We start from the raw sequence: 27,120 nt of genomic DNA, 5'->3' as shown, positions 1-27,120 counted from the left end.
AGGAAGGTGACTACAAGGAGATGAAACCATTTTAATCTGTTTGAAATGTTGGTATATCCTTGTCTTCTGGGAGGTCAGACTCCCACTCAGAAGTTTTCTGGGAACCTGCTTAAGAAGTTTCAAAATATTCATGTTAATTAAACAGCACATGCCTATGCAGAAGGAAGTGCCATAGAATTTCAGGTAAGGGAGCACAGGATTGCAATCTTAATGCAATAAATAAATGAATAACCAGCCCACCTACATAATAGGTGAAAAAGAAACCTGATTATACTTGGAACCTATTGGGGGGGGGAAGTAGCCACTCCTATAACCTCTGTTAAAAGTGATAAACCTTTGTAAGAAATTACAGTGCTTGAAATGGGCTGGGATGGCATCTGACAGACCAAGAGCCACCCAACTTTCTCTCTCTCTCTCTCTCTCTCTCTCCCAACATGGGGAACAGATTAGAAACATGTTTTAACATTTATTTCAGGCATCCCCAAACTGCGGCTCTCCAGATGTTTTGGCCTACAACTCCCATGATCCCTAGCTAACAGCACCAGTGGTTGGGGAAGATGGGAATTGTAGTCCAAAACATCTGGAGGGCCGAAGTTTGGGGATGCCTGATTAATTTACTTATTTTGGTAAATTGACCATAGAGTTTCTTTAACCACTATGGAAATATTTCTTAAAACTCTGTTCATCCGTTTGCTTCAATGCAAATTTCAGTATGTTAAATCTTTTATTGCTTCACACACACAAACACACACACACACACAATATCCACACAGGTCTTTTTTTAAAAAAAGAAGAAGTTGAAAATGGTATTGCATTCAAATAATTTACACTTCATTTTAAATTTCTGGAAATTGGCCAGTCATTAAACAAATTATGTGTATTAAGTTTTTGGTCATTCTGGTCATTTCTAAACTTTCCCGCAAAGGGTATAAAGTCCACTGCAGTCAAAAAGCTGGAAATGATTTAGAAAAATGAGTTCAGTGAGAAACTCCTGCTTCAGATTAGTTTATGTGGTCAGCTTCTTTCAGTAAGTTCTAGTACAATGAGAGAGGAGGGGGGAGAAACTTTTCTCTACTCACTGTTTCCACACTTTGCATAGTTTTATAAACTTATATCATGTCTGCTCTTCTTTTAACTAAAAAGCCACCAAACCTGCTGATATTGTGAGGGCTCTGTTTACTGTGCTTGTGCATCTGTAGGCGATTCACAAAACCAGTTCCCTAAAATGACACTTGCATAGAAAGACCTCTTTAAATATTATCCAGCCAGATACAAAGGGCGTATTTAAAAACACTTCCATAAGAAATGAAATAATCTGCATAATTTCCATTGGTGTACTGATTCTAGTTCACTAGGTGTACCCAGCTAGTAAATAATGACACATCACGCCTTGTTCTCAAACAGCAGTGCCCCCTTAAGGTATTTCTGCCACTCATTTATCCTTCACAGGACACAGCTGTGAATGAAGTCAAAGCCTAATACAAGAGATGTTTACTTGCTTTGCTCTCCTGACCTTTCTATTTGTAGGTTAGGGGCAGGCCTTTCAAAATTCTTTGACCTTTAATTTGAGATCTCCTTTTCTTTTTATTGTCTTAAATGTATAATGATGAAAAAGTCCATTTATTTCGGGGAAGAAAGCAGCAGGAAATGGAGATATTCTTTGGGACTCGAGTATCTTTCTGACAAATGATGTTTTTAATTCCTTTTGTCAAAGTGAGTGACACATGGCTGAAAAAAAGCAAAACAAAAATAAATTACCTTTCCGATCAGATCCTGTCCTGTGAGCATTGCATGTATCCCCTTGCTTGTCAGAGCAAGGGAAAAAAAGTAGTAGCACAGGAATATCGGATGAGCTTCCTTTCAAGTGCAAACAAGGCTGGCTCTTTTTCTTTCAAACGATAATGAATAAAGGAAATTCTTTTACTAGAGCTCACGGTCTTGGGATAGCTGGATAGGGAAATCACCCATCTCATTTGATTAATCTCATCCTGAATTTTTTAGGCCCCTTAAGCCTCAGGTCTGCATGGGTGGAAAATCTAAACCAGTTTGAGAAAATGGTTTCCCCACTGCAATATCGCATTACAGTGCACCCTACAGAAAATCATTTTGGAGCATCGTACCGTATATGCCTTGTGACAGTATCTAGAACATGCTTCTGTAAAAAAATATACTTCAATACAGTGTTAAAATTCTATGTCTTAATATGAGTTTAAAATGTTTCTCATCCAGAGAGGGCACTGTGTTACTGAAAATGAAGCCTTTTAGGGATAGAGTTTTTCCAAGTTTAGATGTGGGCATTTTCCTGCTTTCCTGCGACTCCAGTTGCTGTTCCTTCTGCAGCTTGTGGCAGTTACTATTTTCTGAAAGGTCTTCTGTGTGAAAGGTGTCATCTAGTCGACTGCAACCTACTTTTTCCTCTTTCGCTCAGTATTCCGGATACTTGCTGCTCTTTCTCTGCCCCCCAAACTGATTGTATTGATGGCCATATATCAGATACCAATTTGGACAAGTGCATTGCCTGAATGAATGTGCATCAAAGCTGTCATTGTAAATGACTGAGCTCAGATATCAGGTCCTCATTTTCCTTTGGCATGTCACTGGCTTTCAATGCAGGAGTCTGAAAGATGCTTGACAATCCTCTACTGTACATGATTATCAGAGCCAGACACTCTCCTCTTAGACATTCCTTTATTTAGAGCTCACATCAAAGCAGACTCGCAGACATGGGCATTCTTTCTACACACTCATATCAAAAAGTAAATTTGTAGTCAGGTGAGTGTTTGCAGAGTTCTTTCTATTAAAGGTCGTTTTTTTAACACTGACCACATTTTGTGATTTCATTTTGTTCTCAAAGCAAAGAAATGTAAGGTCCTAGGGCTGACTGACGTGGCACATTTACTTGAACAATATTTAATAGTTTTTAGCACTTACCAGAGGTAGCAAGCTGTGTCTTCCAGATGTTTTAGACTAGAATTCCTTTCAACCCTGACCACTGGCCACGTTGGCTGGGGCTAAAGTGATTTGAAGTCTAAACCACTGAGGCTAGGACTGAGACTGAGAACGGCTTGTCTAAACTAACTATTTTTATAATCTGTAGCTCTTAGCAACTATCCTACATGATCTCCCACCTGAATGCAGTTTCATTACTGTCAGTCTTGATGGCACAGAATGATTGAGACATGACAGGGGGGGAAAATGTACAAGTAATATCAGTCATGGGGGGGTATTTAACAGAGTTTCTTTGCAGCTTTGCTTTTTTTAAGTCCAGATATGTTTTAATTTTTTAAAAAAACCTTTTAATAAAATATTAATCTAGTGATGGGACACTTCATTATTTAATGGAAAACTCACTATAACACTGCATTGAAACAAAGCACAGAAAAAAAATAATAAGCCAGAGGACATTTTTAATCCATGCTTTCATTGCGTGGTTTTCTGCTGTGGCCTTGTTGAATTTTAAACTGATGCGTAATTGAGTAAATAAGAAGAATAAATCTCAACAGCCTTTTACTACTGTATCTCAGATAATGTAACCGGAGTTAAACCAATAAATGAGAGGAGGAAAATAATAATATAAACTTGTACATTCCTTGCAACTCATGCGATCAATACTTTCCTGTTGGCAGCAGTTGCAGTTACAGATTCTTTTCTGTAAGAACTCAATGCATGCAAGGTGCAATGCCCTTTAATGGGGCTTCTCTCGTGTAGCATTCTGATAGTATTGATTTAAGCTTTGACTTACACTGCCTCCAGGAGTATTGCTGGCCATATATTTTCTACCCAACCTTAGGCTGAGATGGAGTGTAGTAAATTGCCGCCAAGGCCAGAACCTTCAGATGACCGCATGCATGCTGATGAAGGACATCTGCCTTGATTGAAAATAAGTGGCCAGACACACATCAAAGAAGAGTATGAATCAGCATTGAGTTTAATATATATTTAAAAGAACTCTTTTTTTGGGGGGGGGGAAGCTTGGGGCTGCAGGTTAGGTTCTGTGCCAAGCCTCATGGCTCCTGAAAGAAAATATTAGCCCCAGAGCAAATCTCTACCTCCCCCAGCTTGGTAAAAAATTAAAAATTGGTACTAACACTTTAAAGGCAGAATTAACACTTAAAAAGGCCGTGCTCCCTTCAGCCCATGTCATTCTCAAGATATACCCTTCTCTCTTCCAAGCAGTCCTGCTCAAATCGGTTGTCTTGATTTATGTTCTGCTGCATTTAATATACTAAATGAGCATAAGCTAAGCTTGCAATAATGCTGTTATTTATAATGGGAAAGCATTCTTTTTCACCATAACAACATCGCTAATTATATTACATTATTGGTCACTGTAGCCGCTAAATCAGATGTAAAGTGGATTTAGGGTTCCTTTACATGGGATCACGGAGCCATTTATCTCAGCCCTTTGCTGAGCAGACCTTTATTAAGCTATGATGACTGTTGAATAGGAAATGTAACCAAGATTATTTTTATTCAAATATAATTTAAATATTCATCAAAGAGGATTTATGCTTGAAACTGACAGAGACTATTAACATCAAAAAATATAATTAACTGCACTGGGTATCATGAAGCAGAGTTAGTCAAATAGCCGAGAGGTCTAATTGCTCTAGAGTTTGCAAAGCAATAGTTTATATATTATATGGTTGCTGTGGAATTAATAGTAATGTGGTTTCCTATGTGAGGCAATTTAAAGCTTTCTGTTAAGGTTCATTGCCCTAGAGGAAATATGTTGAATATCATGTTGTAAACAGGACTGACACTTAAAAAAAAACAGACATGAAGATGAGAACCTGTAAAGATTAAAAGGACAAGAAAATAGTGAGGCCTTTAAGTCATCAAAGGAATTTTATTTTGTAGAGTTTGTAGACCTAAGCATTAGGCAACACACAGCAGCATTGTTTACCAAAAGAAGGGGGGAAGAAGAAAAGAAAAGAGAAAAGGGTTAACAAATTAAATTAAATTAAATTAAATGCTCCTTGGGAAAACGATTGATGGAAAGTGATCTATCAAATTGGATGCAACACAGTCACTGATCTCTCAGATTGTATTGATACAAAATTACCGTGGCACACATACAATTGTCTCAAAGTTATAATTTTAAACATCTTAACATTTTTGGCTCCATTAGGCCTTTGTAGCAGAGTGTGAGAAAGAGACACCTTTCCCATTGAACTTCACAGGGTCTTTTTGTATTTGCCCAGCCTATCCAGCCCTGAATTAATGAGATGTTGTAATGGCATTTTTGCATTACTGAAATTGCTGAAATGTGAGAGCTTAAGGGTCAAGGGGAAGAACAATAGCCCGATGTTAACAGAGCATCTGTTCTCCCTCCATTAATGAAGTTGCAGCTAATTGCCTAATAAATTGGTCATCATTACTCAAAAAGCCTAAATAACTCCAGACTTGAACACGACCCTTACGAATATGAAGCAGAACCTTATAGGCACAAAGTAGAGGAGGATCTTTACACACACACCCGGCAAATCTGTTTGAAGAGAATGGGAAAGGAAACTAAACCAGACCCAACCAGACTTCCAGTGGCTCGTAAAGACCATGCCTGTGTTATCCATTATTTACCATGCTTACCCTGTTTATATCAGTGACATAAGAGTGTGTGCTAGTTTCTCCGAAGAGTACTGTCTTTGCCGCTTCATAGCACACTGTCTTGTACTCCCAGGCCTGCACATGGTGTTAGCAGATATTTAAAGCATTTCAGTCTAACATTTTATAGGTCATGATGAACTGAGCCTATAAAGCAAGTTACTGCTAGGAAGTTAATGCAGTCTAAGAGCGTAACGTAGACTGAATGCTCCGCTCAGTCAGTGTGTTTCAGCTTGCCGCAAGAACCATCAGTGGGGAATTAAAATTTACCCTCCTATAAAGCTCTAATGGCAGATTGTTTGACAACGTAACAATACCCTGAACTATTCTACAGAGATGGGCGTGCCTTAGATTTCTACTGTCGTAAATTTAGAGTCTATCTTTCCTTTTAAATTAAGTTCATATGGATATCCCCCCCACCCGATTTGCACACACAAATGCTCAGAACTTTGCAAGAAAGTCAAGGTGCCAACAATATTTACCAGAGAAGTAGGATACATGATTCGCTGATCTATTACCTCTTTTTCATTATTATTTACACCCAACTTCCACCCATTGAGTGATCAGCTGTACTCACGGCATTGTCTCCTCTGTTATTGGGACTCCTGGTCACATTGAGGAGCCCCTTGTGAGTAGAACCAACTTGTGGAGGCCAGGGATTTTTAATGGCATGGTCCCCTTTACTTGGGAAAGCATATAAGGCAGTCGGTCGGTGGATACTGCAATCCTGCATCAAATTTTTCTTAGGTTTGAGAAAGTATCAGGGGTTGGGCATGTGTGCCAGGCACTTTATGAAACAAACATACTTTGCACTCAAATCAGTGTCCCTGAACATTCAAAACCTTTTCATGGTGTAACAAAAAATCCTTTTATACTACAGTGCTAGCCTCCCCTCACTGGATTCCTTATTGTTCTTATTTCCAAACTAGGTACACTAGACTCGACTATATTTCATCTAACAGAGATGTATCCATTGTAAGTGTAAAACCACCCATATTATTTTAGTAGTGGCTGTTGGTGCAAAGCTTATCTTTTAACCTTGCTCTTCAGCTCTTGCAGCATTGCTTTCTTGCTGGGATTTCTAGCTAGAGTGAGTAATGATGCTGAACATGTCTTTAATCTAGGCCTTTTATGAACTCTGCGAAGCTATTGTTTCAGCATAAATCACAGTGCTGTCCTCAAACTTAGGGTTTACGTGAAGGATTGTTCATATATGTGCAAAAATGAGGCTGGTTGGACTCATTTCTCTACACGCCCCATGCCCCTGCACATGTGTTTATTTTCAGGTGCTAAATTCTGTGATGCAAATATGTAGCTCTGTAGGTGATTTCTCATTTCAAATGTATTAGTCTTCAGAGCACTGCCAGTATCACAGATAGGTTGAGGAGGTGTCACTAACTCTATACACTTAATAAAATAATTCCTTCAGTAGCACCTTAAAGACCAACTAAGTTTTTATTTTGGTATGAGCTCATTTTTATTTTTTTTATTTTGTTTTGACTCAGACCAACACAGCTACCTACCTGTAACTAGATCTATACATCTAGTTGCAGGTAGGTAGCCGTGTTGGTCTGAGTCGAAGCAAAAATAAAAAAAAATTCCTTCAGTAGCACCTTAAAGACCAACTAAGTTTTTATTTTGGTATGAGCTTTCGTGTGCATGCACCACTTCCTGCTGTCAACCAATGCCTATTTCAACACGGAAGGATCTGCTTCCAGTGTAATGCAGCGTAATGTCTAGCTAACATGGAGTTTTTAATTGTGCAAACACACGAAGCCTTTGCAGTGGTAGGCAATTTGATAAAAGGATTAGATTATGAATATTTCCAACTTGATTAGAGATTAGCTGGGAGCTGATCAATGTGAGTCAATGAATCTCCTCAAATCTCTTATGTTTCTTGCACATCTGAACTTCTTTGTGGAGTGGGAAGGGGGCTCTTTGCAGCAATATTAATTATAATACAAACCTGCCATTCATTGTGAAGGACTCACGTAGATTCTTGCAGAACACATTCAAAGAAGTAATGTGCCCAATCCTTACAACATTAAGCCTTTTTAGTTCCTTTTAAAAAAAATGCTTTTTCAAAGGAAGTGTTATAACTCGGAAGCTTTACAAACTTTCAAGATGCTAATTGTATCCAGACATTGCCATGGCTGGTGAATAACTGTTCCTTTGTGGCATCCAGCCTTTCTCAAGAATGAAAGAAAAAACCTGGACAACAACACAGCACTTGTAGCACAAACTTTAGAGATACATTTTAATAGAAAATGACACCACTGACTTGATCAAAGGTCCTTCCAAGGGTAGACCACTTCTGTCGCAAGTTTTAAGCCACATGGGGGGAAAGGGATAGGGAAATCAGAAGATCAACTCAAAAGTCTTTTCATTTACTTATTAGTCTCCAGTTTAAGATTTGTACTTTTTAAATCCATAAATGGAAAGCTAAAGGTATGGGGCAGGGGAGAGATTCAGACTGGTCTCAGATTGCAATCTTAATCAGGACAAGAAAGAGGATGAGAACAAAAGGAAAGTAATCTAGATCATTTGGGAATGGCTTGAAATTAGCCAGCATATTGCAAGTCTTTTGCTGTATGTTGGACTGTGCCATTACACACCGTAAATATAAGGCAAACACAGAACGCATTGACAGCAAAGGGGGATATCTGTGTTCCCTCCATTCATGGGGTAACTTTTTTTAAAAAATAAGAAAGAAATGTATTTACTCTTAAGAACCTACTTATTCTGCACACAAAGGTTTGTGTGTTGACTCCCCCCCCCCTCATTTGCATCATTAGTGACTGAAATACTCAGAGAGTGTAATTAATGGGCTAAGAGAGTCATTTAGGCAAACCCAGAGCCATGAGGGTGAAATATTTTTCTCCATGGAAAGATCTTTAAGGAATAAATAATTGCACGCACCAGAGGTTTGCGATGGCCAATCTAAATGTGAGCATGCAATTAGGAAGAGCGTGGCTCAAGAAGCAAAATGCTTGCCGCTATCCGCACATCATGTGACTAATTAAATATTTAAAAGTCCATCCCTACCCTTCTTCATCCCTTGCTCCCCAAAAGAAAAATATTATGCCACAAATAGACTGGTAACTTTTGCAGATAATTAACAAGTTTTGGAAGGAAGGTGCAGATTCCGATAGCCTCCAAGGTTCTTACAAGGTCATGTCTTATTATGCTGCATCTTCTATATGTCCTGGTAACAACTTTCTTGCTAATTTAAATCTTAACTAGGACATCCCATAGCGATTTCCCATTTCCCATGTCAAAATGGAAAGTGATTGTTTCTGCATGCAAAAACTGCAGTAGGTGAACGTTTTCGTAAGTAATTGGTCCTAATTGACACTGGCCCCAATATATAGAGATACACTGTAATTATCCCACCGGAAGTTTGGAAATTGTAGGCATCCTGTAAATGCTTAAATAAATGTGTATGTATCTGCAATAATGTTTTCCCTGCATTATGTTGAGACATGATGACCCTTTGAAATTAAGAAAGCCTCAGTGGCCTGCTTCGTAAATAAATATGCCTTATTTTGCTCCTAAAATGAAGCCACTTTTATGTTGAATGTGCAATTCTGCAAACAAGAAAGTTGGGTTGGATTAATAAGACTCTGAGCGAGTCAGGCCTAATTTGCATTAAACTGACCCAAAGGTCTTGTAAAATTGCTCAGAATTATCAAGGCTTCTAACATATCAGAGGTTTTATTAATAAATTACTGGTGTTATTTTTTATTATTATAAAAATGCTTATTTTGCTAATTAAAGGAGCTTTCAAAGACAGTTTTAAATTGCATTTAAAACCTATGCAAATTATGTTATATAAAGAAAATACATCCCACATATTGTTGTTTGTGTACACCCTGGCACAGGTTGTTATTTGGGGTATCACATTAAAACTAGAAAGAAGTAAGAACATTCTGACATGGTAAAACTTGTAACCCTTTTGTGGACATTTCAAATAAAAGAATAATTAGTGGCATACAAGTGTTAACTACCAAATCTGCTGGGTCCTTCTTTTATGCCAGTTGTGAGCACACCTTATGGAAGTAAAGATAAAGGTAAAGGTAAAGGACCCCTGACAATTAAGTCCAGTCACAGACGACTCTGGGATTGCGGCGCTCATCTCACTTTACAGGCTGAGGGAGCTGGTGTTTGTCCGCAGACAGTTTTTCCGGGTCATGTGGCCAGCATGACTAGGCCGCAACACCGAAACCAGAGCAGCGCACAGAAATGCTGTTTACCTTCCTGCCGGAGCGGTACCTATTTATCTACTTGCACTATTTGGCGTACTTTCAAACTGCTGGGTTGGCAAGAGCTGGGACCAAGCAACGGGAGCTCACCCTGTCGCGGGGATTCGAACCGCCGACCTTCTGATCGGCAAGCCCAAGAGGCTCAGTGGTTTAGACCACAGCGCCACCCGTGTCCACCTTATGGAAGTATGGCTTACTAATTTCAGTGGGACATGCCTTTACATCAGATTTCTCAAAGTTCCTGTAGTCCAGACGTTCTGGACTACAACTCCCATGTTCATCACTGGCTATTGGCCAGCATGGCTGGGGCTAATGGGAGTTGTAGTCTGAAATGTGTAAAGGGCACCAGTTTGAAAGCATACACAGGCCATCCACTGTCACATCATGTTCTACTTTGTTTCCAGTGTTTTGTTTAAAATTGTTGGATCTATTTGCTCTCTGTGCTTTATATCTTTATTGTTTTGCCCATATTGACATATTAATTGATTGGTGGGTTTAGTAAGCTGGAACAGGCAGTTTGTTGCATGTTTGGCATATTGCTTGTACATCACTAGATGGGAGGCTAGTTTCACTGTGCGCATGTCATTCATTTCACAGTGGCCCTTGAAGGTGGCTTTATGCAATAAGTAATATTTGGTGGGTTGTGTCCATTGGTTTCCATTTGCATTCATTGGATTCATATAGATGCATAATTAAATTAAGTTATTTCCTTTCAAATTAATTTGAACCCCTTGATTGATTTTACAGAACTAACCAAATAGAAGATAGTTGTATTTTTTTATTTGTACTATCGCACTTAAAAATAACTGCCACAAGCATTACTTATTACATTAATTGTGACAAATGGGATCATTACTGTGAAACACCTTCTTTGCCATATTAATTGTGCCACATTTGGCTTCCTAATGTTATGTTTATTTAGTAATTAATAAGATTCAACATATCATTAGTTATTAAACATTTAAGGAAAACTGCATCTGCATTTCTCCTGCAGTGTTAAAGTAGCTGGCTTGTGCACAGGCCCTGCCGTCTTCGCCGCTATTCCATGTGCATCTCTCTTCTTTTGTGTGCTTGCATGAGTGCTTGGTTTCTTACATATATGTGTATTATGGTTGCCATCTTTGGTCGGGCAAAATACAGGACAGGTCAGGGTGGATTGGGGGGGGGATGTCCTAAAAATTATAGTGGTTTATTCAATGGGGGGGCGGGACCAAGCCTCTGTGTGTGTGCACACCCACACGCCTGCTGTCTGACTCGGAGTCTCCGTCTCCGACCCACCCGCCTCTGCCTGCACAAAAAGTCTACCCCCTCGCTCTCCGATCCAACCATTGCCCTCCACTGCCCGTGCAAAACCCGAGATCCCACAGTAGATGGCCCATGCACTGCAAAGCACATCTCTCGCTCTCCGCGACCCACCCTCTGCCCATGCAAAAACTCTCTCACATGTATTTCCAATTTAATGGCAGTATAATGGAAAGGTTAGGCTGGATCACACGGCATTGGTCTGACTACTGTAAGCCGAGTTTGCTCTTTATCCACCACAGTGTGTGTCTGTGTGTGTGTGTGTGTGTGTGTGTTCTGACCACTCTAGTTTTCCTTTCCATATCCAGTACTACGTCTAGCTCCTCTATGCGTGCCAGGCTTGTCATGCTATACCAAACCTTTCATTTTAATCTCGGAGTATTTGTTCAAGACCATAGATTTTTGCATTTTTAATCTTCCCTAGAACAGTGGTGAATAATGGCCCCTGGCAGGAGATAATGAAATTTTCTTAATTTATATTTTCAAGCAGAAGCCTCAATTGAAAATGGCATCCTATGGCCCGGAGACATAGCTCTAGTGCAAGTTTCAGGGGAGCTGTAATAATAACGCAGTGCCAATGGTGACTGGGAATGATAGGACAGTGAAGAAGTAATTTAAGGAAGAAAAGGGAATGTACCAAAGCTTTATTGTAGCATATCTAATGATCTGCTGAAGATCCCCAATGGCTTTTGGAGCATGACAGGGGAAACGAATGTTATCTTGCCAAAACAGAAGCCTCTGCTTAATCAGCAGAGCAAGACTATTGATTAAAACACCTCACACAAATAGATTACACATGGAATCTCATCTCCATACTTTTCACTTGGTAAAGTGTAATAATGAGCATAAGATAATCAAAAGAAGAGCTAAAGCAATTTGTTGGGAATTGTACGAGTCAAGATTACAGCGGGTACGCAAACAAATTAGAATGAGAACAAGGACTGCTTTTAAAGCCAAGCACACGAGGACAGACTTGTACAGTGCACAGGGATAAACATGAAGCGGGCCCATGTAGCAGTAGTTAGGAAAATGAAAAATTGCCTCATGCATTGGTTTGACTCCCTCACCGCCCCCCTTCTCTTTATCTGATGTGCAAAAAAAAGCACAGGCCTGCTTTTGCCCAATCAGTCAAATGAGGTGAGCCAAGTTCACCATCTCTCTGGAGCTGTTAATTGGCTGGCCACGTTTGATTTCAGATTCTCTCAGTGTCGCTGTATATATTGGGAAGATGTAAAAAGAATTGCAAATTCTAAAACACACACACACACACACACCACATTTGTGGTCTTACATTATCTCTTCAATAGAATGCTATCTGACAGGGAATACTGTCATAAAAACACGGGCATATTCCTGCAGAAAGGTGGGCAGAAAGAGAGGTTTGTATGCAGACATGCCTATCTCTCTTTTTCCCATACAAGTGGCAATTTACTTGCCCCTTCCTCTACTTCGCTCCTCAAATGGCCGCACCTGTATACATATATCTCAGAAGCACAGGAATTTTAAGTGCAACAATTACAGCTTTTGACGGAATCTGTTAATTAGCCTTCTAAAATGAAGGACTGCTCATTGTGGGCTGTGTTACTCTGGAATAAAAGCTGGTACTGTACTTAGAATAAGGGACAGCCGGCCATCCTATCCGACACATGCACACGCTGCAAGAATCTCTACATTGTCCCATTGAAGAAAAGGGGGAAAGGAACTTTGCCACAGATGAACGATATGTGCTGGTTCATTCTAACTTGTCAGTGGCTGTTACTACCTGTTCACTTTTGGATCATAGCCAATTATAGACTGCATTTGTGCCGTCCAAAATAAAGTCCTATTAAGCTTCCACCAAGATGTGTTTTTTTTGTCAAAAATAAATTTCAATTATGACCTTTATATCATTTGACAAACAACAACCAAACAAGAGTCCTGCTAACGCAAGTGCTTTTGGCTGCAAAATGGAATCTCCCCCCCTCTTTTTCCACACGGCCCTTAAATCTGCTCTAGAGAATTGTGAGGAAACCCAGTCAATATTTAGGGAGATGTGGTGAGCAGTATGATGAATACAAGTAAGGTAAAGGAACCCTGGACAGAGCGTCTCCACTCCCATCGTTCTGCCTGGACACTGAGGTCCAATACCGAGGGCCTTCTGGCGGTTCCCTCTTTACGAGAAGCCAAGTTGCAGGGAAGCAGGCAGAAGGGCCTCCTCGGTAGTGGCGCCCGCCCTGTGGAACGCCCTCCCATCAGATGTCAAAGAGAAAAACAGCTACCAGATTTTTAGAAGACATCTGAAGGCAGCCCTGTTTAGGGAGGCTTTTAATGTTTAATAGATTATTTTATTTTATTTTTCTGTTGGAAGCCACCCAGAGTGGCTGGGGAAACCCAGCCAGATGGGTGGGGTATAAATAATAAATTATTATTATTATTATTAGTCCAGTCAAAGGCGACTATGGGGTATGGTGCTCATCTTGCTTCAGGACAAGGGAGCAGGCATTTGTCCACAGACAGCTTTATGGGTCATGTGGCCAGCATGACTAAACCGCTTTTGGCAGAACGGGATACCGTGATGGAAGCCAGAGCACATGGAAACGCTGTTTACCTTCCCGCCCCAGCGGTACCTATTTATCTACTCACCCCATTGCATAGATTGGAGCCACTGGCCTTCCGATCAGCAAGCCCAAGACCCTAGCAACCGTTGTGTTGAATCAAATGAAGTCATTTTGTGAGCTTTGGGGAAACCCATGGAGGGGATTTGGGAAAGGATGGGGAGAGGAAGTAGAAGTTCCAGTCAAACAATGATAGCTTCTTTTTATTGTTTCAAATAGTAATTTAATCTTTTTGTTGATTTCAGTGTTGATTTAGTTGCCTAGAATGCGATTTTACCATAAAACAGAGATTTAAATGTAGATTCAAGTTAGTTCCACATTTCCCACCATTCATTTTATTATTTATCACAGAGGTTTATATCCTACGCTTTGGTAGAAATTCCTTGGGCAGCTGGCAACTGTTTTGTGGGTTTCTTTTTACTCACAAGGCATGCAAATGTTCAAAATTAGGCACACATATCCTGTTCCCAGTTAAGATATGTATTTTATACAAATTATCACATACTAACAACCAGTATACAGTGGTACCTCGGGTTACGAACACGATCCGTTCTGGGATGCAGTTCGTAACCCGAAGTGGTTGTAACCCGAAGCACCATTTTGCGCATGCACAAAGCACAATTTCTGCGATTTTCGCGCTTTGCGCAGAACGCACGCGCAGCAAAAATACTTCCGGTTTTGCGGAGTTCATAACCCGAGGTACGACTGTACACAGTTAGAAAATTCATATGCAGGCTATGAAATAAGTACATTGCCTACTGAATGTATTCAGTGTATGAGATACTGTGGCGGTTTCATTTTCACAAAAGTATCATTTCAGAGCTGTAAAGCTGAAGTATACACAACTATAATGCTGTCATTGGTAATTTTCTGCAGGATGATGTCTAAAAATCCAGAGAAAAATAGAAGTGGACAGTCCACAGGCAGCTACTACTACCAATGTCAGCTATTTGTCAGCTCCAGCTAGTCAGTCTTTTTTAAAAATAATAATAATAATGCAAAGTCAAATTGTGCAATCTACTTGAATCACACATATCTTCACATTTCACATCATGTATCCTGCTCTTGCATAAAAGGACAAGCTACCGCGGAGGGTTACCCTTTGCCCACTGGAAGCCTTGTTGAGCCATTGTTCTGAGTGGTGAGATTTCATCACCCATCCCCTATCCACTTTCAAGCATTTATATAGTGTCATAAAGGCTGGCAACTTGCTTAAAAAAAAAGAAGCTGGCAGTTGCAGGAAGCTGAATTCTATGTCCAGTTTCTGCACTTATGAGGAATCTCAAAATACATAACAGTTTCAATTGCAAAATATAAAAAAATCCTTCCAGTAGCACCTTAGAGACCAACTAAGTTTGTCATTGGTATGAGCTTTCGTGTGCATGCACACTTCTTCAGATACACTTCTGTTTCAGTGTATCTGAAGAAGTGTGCATACACACGAAAGTTCACACCAATGACAAATTTAGTTGGTCTCTAAGGTGCTTCTGGAAGGATTTTTTTTTATTTTGTTTCGACTACGTCAGACCAACACGGCTGTTACTAGTTTCAATTGCAATAGTTAGGACAGAACCAACATCATTATTGCAAGAAGAAGAAGAAGAAGAAGAAGAAGAAGAAGAAGAAGAAGAACGGAAGTTTTCTGTTCCCATGATCTTATCTGTCGTGCATGAAACCTGGATCCTTCCCACTGCTGTTGACATTTCCTGAATGTTTCTTCCAAAGCTACCAACCAAAAATTCATGATTTCTTTGCTGGAAGGACAACTCAAGTTGTACTGTTGGGCTGTTTTTAATATTCTTCCAGCTGCGTGAACTGAAATCTCGGCTTGATCTTGCACCTGTTGGCAGGGGACAGATGTCAGGGGTTCCCTGACACAAGACAGATCTCTTCAACTTGTGCAAGGGGTATTCAGTAGTGTGGGAAGTGCTAGTAGCACAAGGATTGATGTACGGCTGGAGTCAAAGGCTAGACTATTATTTTAAGATCTGGCTTCCTTTCCTTCACTTACTGACAAACAGAATTCACCCAGGAGATCAGCCAAGCTTTCCTTGTTTTTAGTCACCAAACTGTTTCTGACCTTTTATTTTCCTCCTTCCTTTGCTTTCAGAGAAAAAAGGGCTGAAAGTCATTTTCTTTCACTTTTCTTCACCCCCCCCTTTTTTTGGTTTTGACTAGTGCTGCTTGAGCCAGATCAAAATCAATCCATTTTAAAGTACCTAGTGGTAAAATACAAATCCCGTCTTAATATATTTGTTTACAAAGTGCAAAAATGTAAAAATCAGTAGCTTTCACTGTGAAAAAATGATTTTGGGAGTAAGTTTTGTTGAGCACCGTGAAAGTTACTTGTGATAGCAAATATGCGTAGAATTGTGTAGAGTGCCCAGCATGAGCAATTAACTCATTAAAATCAATGATACTTAAAAAGTACTTAATTTGGGCTGGATGAAGCCCTTTTGCTTTATTGTAATTTATAGCAAGTTGCTTTAAGAAGCATTATTTTCTTACAAAGGTTTATGATCACTTACCTAGGAATACATTCCATTGAACTTGGTAGGGCTTACATCTGAGTAGGTATGTTTAGGGTTTTAATGTCCCCACCATGATGGCTTATATTTTGTTAATTAGATTTGTTACATTGTTTTAGGATTTTTGTAACGCACCCTGTGAGTTGCCAGAATATAGAGGAAGGGTATCCTCCATTGGATAACAGTATCCAATATAATTAAAATAAGCCTTTAGCCTTTACTGTCTGAAATTACTTCTGCTACCGATTACTGAAAGTTGTGCAAAATTATTATGAGTTTGAACTACAAATACATGTAGCCCACAACCTCATTGTAGTCTAATTCAAATGCAGTACGGAATGATTCCCTAGCTATGGTTGCCGCGAACTTTGTAAATTAATTCTGATTTTGAAATTAACACACATCCTTCTCCTTCTCCTGCCCCAGGTGCAACAACAGAACCCAGTGTATAGTAGTTACCGGGTCAGATGTGTTTCCTGATCCTTGTCCTGGAACATACAAATACCTCGAAGTACAATATGAATGTGTCCCTTATAGTAAGTATACACTTTTTGTTTTGTTTTGTTCTTGTTCACTTCCTCTAGCCTTCACAATTGATGCTGTGGCAGTCCTAGATGCACAAAAAGAGCATAGGTTTCGGGCCTGAGAACTATTATGCATGCAGAGCACTTTCAAACTAGGCCTTCCAATTAGCTTCAGCAAAGTGTGGAAAGGAGCCATCGTGTGATGCTGGCCAAGTGGCTGTCTGTGTTCTTAAGTGTTTGGCTTTTAAGGGTACTAGGGTTTTATTTCCTCTCTCCGCCCCCCTACAAAAACAAACTTGAATTAGCTATTCAAAAGACTAGATAGAAATTTGTACTTTTGCCCAATACCGGTTCCTGACAAATTGGCTTGGCTTGCAGTTTTCTAAAGAAACCACTGACTTCAATTTTAATCTTCCAGCTACCTGCTGTGGTAACAGTGGTTCACAGCCATACAGTACCGTGGAAATATCCGGGAGTTATCTCCCCAGTTACTTGATACAGCAATGTTTGCTTTTATTTCATTTTTATTTTCAGTTTGAAGATCATTGTTGTTGTTGTTTATTTAATTTGTAAACAGTCCTTCGTCCAAAGATCACAGGGCAGTTCACAACATAAAAATACAAAACAAGAGCACAAAAGACGTAATAAAACAGAAGCAAACCAATAAACCCACTCCCACAAAAAGTAATTAGCCAAAGGCCTGGTTTGGGGGGAACGACATTTTTGCCTGCTGCCTAAAGAAATGCAATGAAGTCCCCAAGGAAAGCATTTCACAAACTGGGAACCACCATAGAAAAGGCCCGTTCTCATGTTGCCACCCTCTTGTGAAGGAGGTGCACAAAAAGCTTTACAACTAATGAATTACACATTCATTCTTTTTTTAATCTACAGAATCTCATTGTTTGATTCTTAAAATAATAATAATCAAATGATACACTAATCAGGGGGTATGCAGTATCTACCCCCACCCCAAAATAACCCCATCATCCGCCGTAACAGCCTATCCATGATGAGTCTCCATTCATCAGCGGAGCATAGCATCTTTGGCAGACCAGTCGACGAGCCTTGAAATGCCTGCTGTGGATCTAAAGAGCTGATTCATCCAGTTTCTGAAAAGCTTTTGTTTTCTCCTCCACAATGCCGTCGTTCAAAATAAAGTCAACCTTGGTCTCAGATTTTCCATTAGAGGAAGTCTGTTGCTTCTAACAGTAAACTTCAGCAATGCATTGATTGTCCTCCATTTATTATAAATGTGACGTTGATGTTTTTTTTAGTATCTTCAAACTTAAAATAATAAAAATAATTGCAGCATGCTTTTGGGTGTAGGGAACATACACATAGCAAGAAATGAACAATATAGGATTAGTAGCATTTGCGCCCTAAAATATTGACGGAATCAGCTGTGTCAGAAATAGGCAGTACCAACTCTCCTTTTTTTCATTAATGCACTTAACACTGTATGTATATGTATACAACAGTTTGCATCTGGATAGTACTCAATACTGAGTCACAGTATTGATCTTTCTGAGCATCAGTTAAAGGCCGAACACACACCATCTTTTCTTTCCATTCTTGCTATGTATTCCTGTGCCATTGTGAAACAGATGCTTGTTGTGGCTTTCCTTTTTTTGTGCCGTGGGTAGGAATTGGAATCCTACTGTGTGTGCTGAGCTTTAGTGCCCTGTTCTCATGTGTCTATCATTGGTGGCTCATTGAAACCATCCTTCTTGTGGCACTTTGAGGAGGAATGTATTGTCCCTACCTAACAAAAACAGCTTTGTTTCATAAAGTCACCTTTACATTAAGATCACTATTTCTATTCCTAAATTCCCAGAAAGAAGCAGTGAATCCAATTCCAAGCTATTCAAAAGCCATGATGTTTCTGTTTCGTTGGGTCATGTAGGACAAGACAGTAGTTTTTCTTTTTTTAAATGCAAATGTTATTTTCAGATTTCAAATCATTTTTTTTTCATGCTGTTTTAGGGAGACAAGTGTGGATATGCCCTGCTGGTTTGGGTTTTCCTATCTACAGAGAAAAAAATGTTTCTTTTGCAGTTAACAGAAGGATACTCTGCACAGCACTGTAATTTTACTCCTTTAAAAATAGCTGTATTTCAATATGTATATTGCTTACTGCTCATTTCATTACAAAGCTATTTTCAGTTGCTCTGTGTAGAAGTGAAATGAATCAAGAGTCTTTTTTGATTCATGAATCAAATTCAGAGCTTAATTTGAAGAAGCATATTTTGAATTTGATTTAATATGAATATTTGTTGATAATTGCATTTTCTTGTTCTTACTATTTACAAGTCCCTTAGAAAAAGAAAAGGTAACATGATCATGCTTACTTTGTAATATATAATGCTTTATTTAAAGAAGCAAATTAATTTTGGCCACAGTCCTGCACCCCAAAACTAACAAGAAAAACCCGTGAGTCGAGATTTCTCTATCAGGCATGTTACAGACTTCCTCCAATGCAAGCTTGGAGGAACAAGCTTGCATTGAACAATGCAAGCTTGGAGGATCCAAACTAGATGTGATTTTTTTTTTTTTGCATCTTTAGTCTCTGTATGGCTATTTTTTTTCTGGCAATAAATAGCTGACATGGGATGTCTGAGCCAGATCAGGGCTGTGGCATGGGGGCAGGAGGAGGAAAAGTTAAGTCTTCATCCCACTGTGGTCTTGCTCCAAATCAGGGGTGGGGAATATACTATCTGTTTCATTCCCTAATGGGGACAAAAGTTAAAAGTCCTCGTCCCAGCACACCCAACGCACCTCTGGGACCCCTGTGCCAGCTAGCTAGCTGTTTTATTTCTTTATTTTAAAAAACCCAGCCACATATGAGCTTCAACGAGATATATCGAATTAAAGTATAATAAAGATAGAATACTAAATTAAGGTGGAGCTAAACTAACTGACGTAATTGTTGAACACTCAAGAAAACATAAATTGCTCAAAGAACCTTGACGGGATGCTGGCTAAAAACCTCGTTTCGCTGTAAATGATCTAACAGTTTCCTCAGAAGGAAAAAGAAACTTATTGCATTCGTAAAGACTCAAGGTCACTTCTCAACAATTCAGAATAAGGGGAGGATTTTTAATCTTTAAGAAAAACCGAAAACTCCCAGGCAGTATCGGGTAAATTACCCAAAATACAGAGTCTAGTTTTGCTTAAACCATCAAGGTACTCTGAGTAATTTATGTTTTCTTGAGTATTCAATTATGTCAGTTACTTTAGCTCCACCTTAATTTATTATTCTATCTTTATTATACTTTAATTCAATATATCTCGTTTCAGGGATCTTTCACGGTTTAGATTCGTTTTGTGCTCATTATATTCCCGTGATTGTCTTTTTTGCTATCCTCTATCATATATGAGCTTCAGACATGAATAATGTCATGTTTAGTTTGACCCTCTGTCTTTAAGAAGACTTGTACTAAATCCCTCTCCTTGCAGCACTGTGCAACTGGACAGCTTGACGAAACCTGCACCCATCTTCTCTTACAAATGTATATCACATCACACACAAACAAACACATGCATGCACACAAATTATTTCTGTGGATGTCTGTTCAAAATTCTTCACAGACACATCTACACAGAGGAAGAAATAGTGAATATTGGAACATGCACTGAGTATTTAGCTTGTAGATTACAAATTAATGATCAGCATACTTCAAATATAAGTTCATGACCGTCCAGGTTAAGAACAGCTACATGTGAGTGTTCAGTCTATTCATGTGAAAGCAGACAAGCAAAGAGAAGTGAGTATACTGTTAAGCCATTCCAGCTCTGACACATCATCTCTGCGCAGTTTAGAGCCCTCAAAAGGTTAAGAAAAACATGGTTTATTAGGGGTTTCACAATATTACAATAGGGCAGCACAGCCCCTTAGCTTCCCTCCCCTCTCTGAATTAATGCTCTTTTTCTTAGCTAGAGTATTTTCACCTCTGATATTCAGTTTTGTTTAGCATTGTACACAGCGCTCAGGTTTGCATGCTCAGATAAGGCTTAGGATAAATGAGCGCCAATGCTTTGCTGGTTTTCCTAGATTCACACCCATTAAGTTGAGGACGTTTCCATCCCTGCGTTGTGCCTCTCGCTGCTTCTAGTCATGGGTGTTAACATGGTGAAGATTTCAAAATGTGTTCTCCAAATCTATTGGAAACTTAGCTTTTCATGCAGTGCATGAAAACTTGAGCAGAGTTTTCTCATGGGAGGCTAGTTGCAGGAGGTCTTGCATCCAGTTTTCCACATATGTGTTTTCCAATACTGAAGGATTATTCACTTTGCTGCCAAAGCAGAACCATCATTCCTGTCCTTTTGGTAACCCCCACCTGGCAGGTGTGGAGCCAATTGTTGTGTTGACATTTCCTATCAACAGGGATTTGTCCAGAACTCTGTATGTACTTCCTTCCAGAAGCATTGGCTTACTGGGCAGTTCCATAGTGGATAAATTAGATCAGCTTGCAGCTATTTACACCTCCAGCAGTAATCTGTGGATGTGATGCCTCTGTGCTTAAGGCATGTTGGTGCCCATTAGGCCCAGAAGATGATTTTCTGTTGAATTAACCTCTGTCTAATGTCATGGGTTAGCTGGTTGGATACTACATAAGGCTCTCCTCCATGGTATAGATGTTAGGCATGCTTCTACTTCTTTGTCCTGCTTTTGCCTCATCCTTACAGAGTTTAGATCCGGGTTCAGTGTGTTACATGCTAGTGTGCCATTTGCTGAGCCTCCTTGAGAAGAAAAAGCTACATGCTTCTTGCAGGAGATCCGGGGTTTCTGCTGCACCCAGAGCACCTGTGCAATCCCCACTCAGAGTTGTGAAGGACTCTAAACTGTGCAGAGATGACACACCAGAGGGGTTTTTGCACCGGGCCTCCACTCTCCTAATGGGCTTGTTTACATGCAAGGAGATTGAACACCAGAATGGGGCTAATGATTGCTCAAGCTCCAATATAAATAATAGTGATGCCAATATTACCTACACATTTGTCATGTAAATTTCCTCTTATTTCTGGTGTCATTCAAAATGTTCAGATGAGCTTTATTTACTTATTTCAATCTGCTTTTAAATATCTCTCCTTTTCTTTTGGAGTTTTGCTTTAAAAATCTGCTTTCTTCTCTCTGTACAAAACCCAAATCCTTCTCTGTGGTCTTCTTCATTTAAGGTCGACATCCTCTTTGTAATGAGACTGAGGTTTTCTGTATCTACATGAGGTGGTCTGCAGCAGTCCTTATTGAGCTGCAACAAGTGTCTGAATTACTGGAATATCTGAAACCCTAGTGTCACTTTTGCTACAACCCTGTCAGCGCTGCTTCTGAAATTGTCATTGTGCACCCTGTATACTTGCATCAAAGCACTGAATTGCACTGCTCTGTTCCCCTGTGCTTGAGTTAATGCACTTACATCCATCATGTGTTTCAAGTTCAAGGCCAAGGAGAGAAGAGACCATCCTTGCCTAGCAATGCACACCTTCTGTGCTCCTTTTCTGCTAATAGAGCTCTGATACACTGCACTGTCAATTACTTTTATTTTGAGCATGATTAGTGAGCATGAAGGGGCTGGGTGCACAGTTTCTAGTCTGCAGCCCTCGGTTTTTGTTTTTGTTTTTGCTAACCCACACTTGACGTTTGGTGGGCGAACATTTTTCCCCCTTAAGACTCAACTCCCTCTTCTGCCCATACAGCATCTCATTTTTCCTGTTACTTCCATCTAATGGATCCATGAGTGATGAGTAGATCTGGGTTTCTGCTTCTTTGTTTCCCTATAGTGCCATCTTAAGCCATGGTATGCAAAACATTTGTGTTAAGGATGCATGTGAACCAGCATCCCAAGAACCAAAGTTGCTTAAGGAACCTAAATTGTGAGGAAAGGTTCCTTAGTTGCATACTTTGAAGCACTGCCACACACATGCCCCAAAAGAGCATGGAGATCTCGGGGAGCCATAGCATTCATTTAGTTTATTTACTTGTGATTTATGTCCTGCCATATAGCCTAGAATGCACAGTGATTGTATATAAAAGCAAGAGAATAATGATTTCTCTCCTTATAAATCCTTGGAGCTCAGTACAGATTATGAATAGTCTCTTGTGATGGGGAAATTAGAGGGGGAATGTTAAGGAAGGAAAATTCCAAGATTGAAAGAAAACTGATCTAGGGAGAGTGCCAAAGCTTGCTCCTTGTAGTAAATTCATGCTCTCCGTGTTACATTTAGTGTACAACATATAAACAGTATAAACAAACATCAGTATAAAAACCTCAACTATAATAACAGTGTCAATGAATACAGGGTATAGGATCCATAGTTAATGGACAGGAAAAGCAAAAACAGTATGTCTTCAAGGGGCATGTGGAGTCTATAACACAGAGAAGGACTTTCAGAAGAGAAGGTGCAATGGCAGAAAATGCCTGGTTATGGGCCACTGCCATAATTTTCTGTATACCTGTATGTTTTTAATAGTAACCTAGGGAAGTAGCCTCAAAACAACCTAAGGGATATATATATATGCGTGCTTGTCACACGTACAATAGTGTTGCCTGTGAAAAGCATCTAAGTGTGAAGCAGGCACATGCATTAACAGATAGTCAATATACCTGCCCTAAGAAGCCACTTGGAGAAATTGCATTTTGCCACCACACTTTACAAGAAGAGTGGGAAAACAGGAGATGAGGTTGGGCTCCCACCTTCCATCATCTTTGATTGTCCCCTAATGGGGACTGATGGAGGCTGTCAGACCCATATTTCCCATTTCTCCAGAGGCAGAGGCAGTATAAATGTGGAAAACATACCAGTCACTACAGAGTGTGATCAATCCTAAGAGATGTTTAGCAGACTAGCTTCAGGGCAATCTTCCAGATTTACCAGGCTGCAGTTCTCTACCATATTACTGGAGAGTAGGCCCAGTAGGATTTAGATCTGAGTTGAAATCACACTCTTGGTCTTTTGGACCTAGTAGCACCAATGCACAACTGCAGTCATCCTTCTTCTTGCTTTTCCTTTACCACTTCTGGCCTTTTTGGTTCCCCGATACCACCACACATTAACAGGACAGGACACTGCATCTGTCTCTGAGAGTTCACCCACCTGATAAAACTATGGTGACTTTTCAAGTACTTCCATTGTCACAGTGCACAATTCCTGTCATCACTTAAAAATTCAAACCTGCAATTTGGATTATGGGGTAACACCATGCCCTACTGGAGACTTGTTCAGGCAGATGTTGACTATGGTGGCTGGCCATTCCAGTGTTCACACACATCTCCATTATTTTTTGGATGTGGCATTCCTTCCTAAAATGATTGAAACAAATATCAACAAAACTTGCAATCTCATTGCAACTCCATCTATTCACTGGAACCTGGAATGGTGCTGTAATTGGATTCTTTGGTAAATGATTAGAGCTATGTATCATACAGGATACGAAACCCTCGCATCATTTGTTGTCTTCTTGCTTCTTTATGGACTGCATTTAGATATGTATTACTGTTGCGAGGATTCTTCTCAATTGATTAAATGTCTTGGGTTCTAATAGCTCTCTATTCCCCCCCCAAAAAAACCGTCTACTGCCAATGGTTCCTGCTCCCCCCAAAACCTTTTCAACATGAAAGCTGCTGTAGATGAATTGCTACCAAAATGAGAATTCTAAATCAAGCTAAAAATGCATTGCTTTTTCCTTGAATAAGAGTTTTATTGATTAAATTACAGAGGAATTGAGAGAACCCCACTTGACATTTCTCTCAATTATACTGCACAATATATGTTGATACTTCAAATAACCCAAGTCAGTCCTTTTAGGATTAATAAGCACATCAGAAGCACCACTTCCTACATCTGTGCATGATATTTTATTTTAAGCCTTGCTTGGACCCAGGAATTCAGTGGAAAATATTCAAGTGTTTCATTCATTAGCTGCACTGATTGAACTTGCAGTTTTTGTTTACTTTAGCAAACCCATCTGTCCCTGAAAATGCACAGTTGTACAACTATGCACTCACAACAGACATATCACTAATATTTATGTTATCCTTGTCTTTGTGCCACTGTTTTACTATTATTCATCCTAAGCAGGTGCAATCTTCCTCTTATTGGTGGATTATGATGTGATACAATGCAACATGATTGTTTCATGTACCAGTCATGTCTTTGGTAGGAAAATGTTTCGTGGATAATGCCATTGTTAAAAAGTATATTTAATATAAAATATTGCGTACATTAGCTTGCAATTGAGATATGCTACATAAAGAATGGCATGGTCAGCATTTTCTCCAAGGTGTATGCTTTTCCCTCTTAGAAAAATTAATAATGCACTTTTTATAGCTAGCCGTTATTGGACAAAAGTTAGCTTATACATTCTCATCCCAGTGCTGAGTCCTTCATTTACTCTGATAAATGTGCAAGCTTTCCCATTCATTTCAATGGAGAAAGCTGCTACGTGCATGCAATCCTATGTGCACAGAAATGGGCTCCGTTTGTTGCACTGCCTTGGCCAGAACAGATCGCTGTACTGGGATATCTATCTACAAATATTTAATATATTCCTGCCTTGGAAATGAGTAAGTTGCATTAGCTAACCAACCCCCCCACTCCACACGTTTTTCTTTTATTGGGATGACGGGGCAAAGATTTGATAGATATTATGAATATTTGGTAAGATTTGCTTTGCAAACTAGGCTTCTGATTTGAGATTATTGTATGCTGAAGAATTTCTGAGTGGGCTAAGGTTCTGGTGCTCACTTTTCTTCTTTTAATTGCTTACTGTGCTTTGCTTCTTCCTTAAGCAGATGTTTCACTTCAAGATTTGAAAAGTCATTGCATTTCTCAAGATTAATATCCAGCAGTACAAAAACACACACACACCCAAAAGATAATGCAAACGAGCCACCTCACCTTCTAAGAAAGAAGGGGGAGGGCAATTGAATGGTGGGAATAGGAAATATAATATCCATATAACACTTTTTTACTATATTATGAAGCTTCAGGAGAAGTTCCATAGTTAAGACAACCTGGTTTTTCAGCACACCTCTGTTCTAAAGCCTGAAACCTCTGTTTTACACAGGTTCAAGTTGTTTTGTATGACTTCTGAACAAAGTATCTATTTGTAAACTTTATCCACTGGTTAAATTTCAGTCAGATTTATTTCCCCATTAGATAGATACGTTGCCACACATTATTTATTTATTTGGTCATGGTGAATTGTGGTGGCTGTTTTCCCTCCTCTCTCTACCCCCACTCTCCTTCAAAGAGTTTCTTTCTTTTTCTTCTTGCTTTCCCATTGCTTTTGGTGCATTAGCGAATGTCAAACATTTCAAGACTATTTGCAGCGGTCCCCCTTTTGCTGGTTTAATGAAAGTTCATTTGGTATTTCTAAAGCTATGAGATCTCAAAAGTTTCCATTTCGATCAGTGGAAAGGGAAATAGCAAATTATATAGTGCTGGCCCAATAATGCTTGCCCAACCCTCATTGTCTAAAAGTGACATACACAGCAAACCGGAAGCCATGCTGTTTCAGGATAGAGAGGTGGATGGGGATGGGGAGAGAGATGGGGGTATGGATGGGTGGACGAGAAAGCTTCCCATCCAATACTGTCCCCTTTCAACCAGGATGCAACAGAGACTTAGATCAGGCACCCCCAAACTTCGGCCCTCCAGATGTTTTGGACTACAATTCCCATCTTCTCCAACCACTGGTCCTGTTAGCTAAGGATTATGGGAGTTGCAGGCCAAAACATCTGGAGGGCCGCAGTTTGGGGATGCCTGACTTAGATCTTAAGTATCCCCATTCCATTTGTGGAAGGAACTGTAGTCCATCTGATGTTCCCAGCACATCAGAGGTGGAACAGTACTTTTTAACCCATGTGGTCTTGCTCCTGCAGCCCCAGGCACCACACCTCATCCTGCAGTGCAGATTTTCAACAGGCAAAGGTGGTGCAGGTTAAAGGGGAAATCAGTTCGGGATAATCCTGTGAATGGAACTCAACCCTTGGGGGACTCTCCCATTAGCAGAAGCTTAGTTGGCAGCTATAAAACTGCTTGTTTCCTGCTCCTCCAATCAGCTCTCCTGTTCTACCAGGGAGATGGGAGAAATCCTTCCCTTGAATGAAAGGGGAAAGCAACATATTCTCTCCTGTAGTGTGAGTTGGCTGCATAACTCTGAGCACATACCGTAACCTCCCTGAAGGTTGCTTCCTTTAATTTGGCAACAGCCATTTCAAAAAGAGGCAGCCTGCAGATTCTGGAAAAGTGATCTTGCCTCCCGCGTGGTAAAGTGGAGGAGGATCAGCCTGCTCCTGGAAGTTTA

General features: G+C 39.8%; 1 protein-coding gene across 16 annotated transcripts in view; it reads left to right on the top strand.

Moving 5' to 3' along the window:
• The window catches only part of ADGRL2 (adhesion G protein-coupled receptor L2), a 548,846-nt gene that overhangs the window by 458,974 nt on the left and 62,752 nt on the right, over positions 1–27,120 (top strand). For all 16 annotated transcript variants that reach the window (XM_088673884.1, XM_088673885.1, XM_088673890.1 and 13 more), the window contains one exon: positions 16,717–16,826. In XM_088673884.1, the coding sequence (XP_088530010.1) occupies positions 16,717–16,826 (110 nt within the window). The remainder of the gene's footprint in view (positions 1–16,716; positions 16,827–27,120) is intronic.

The sequence above is a fragment of the Zootoca vivipara genome, chromosome 7, assembly GCF_965207765.1.
Source record: "Zootoca vivipara chromosome 7, rZooViv2.hap1.1, whole genome shotgun sequence".
Classification (NCBI taxonomy): Eukaryota; Metazoa; Chordata; class Lepidosauria; order Squamata; family Lacertidae; genus Zootoca; species Zootoca vivipara.
Note: the sequence above shows the minus strand (reverse complement) of the source record. Positions and strands in the feature narration are given on the sequence as shown.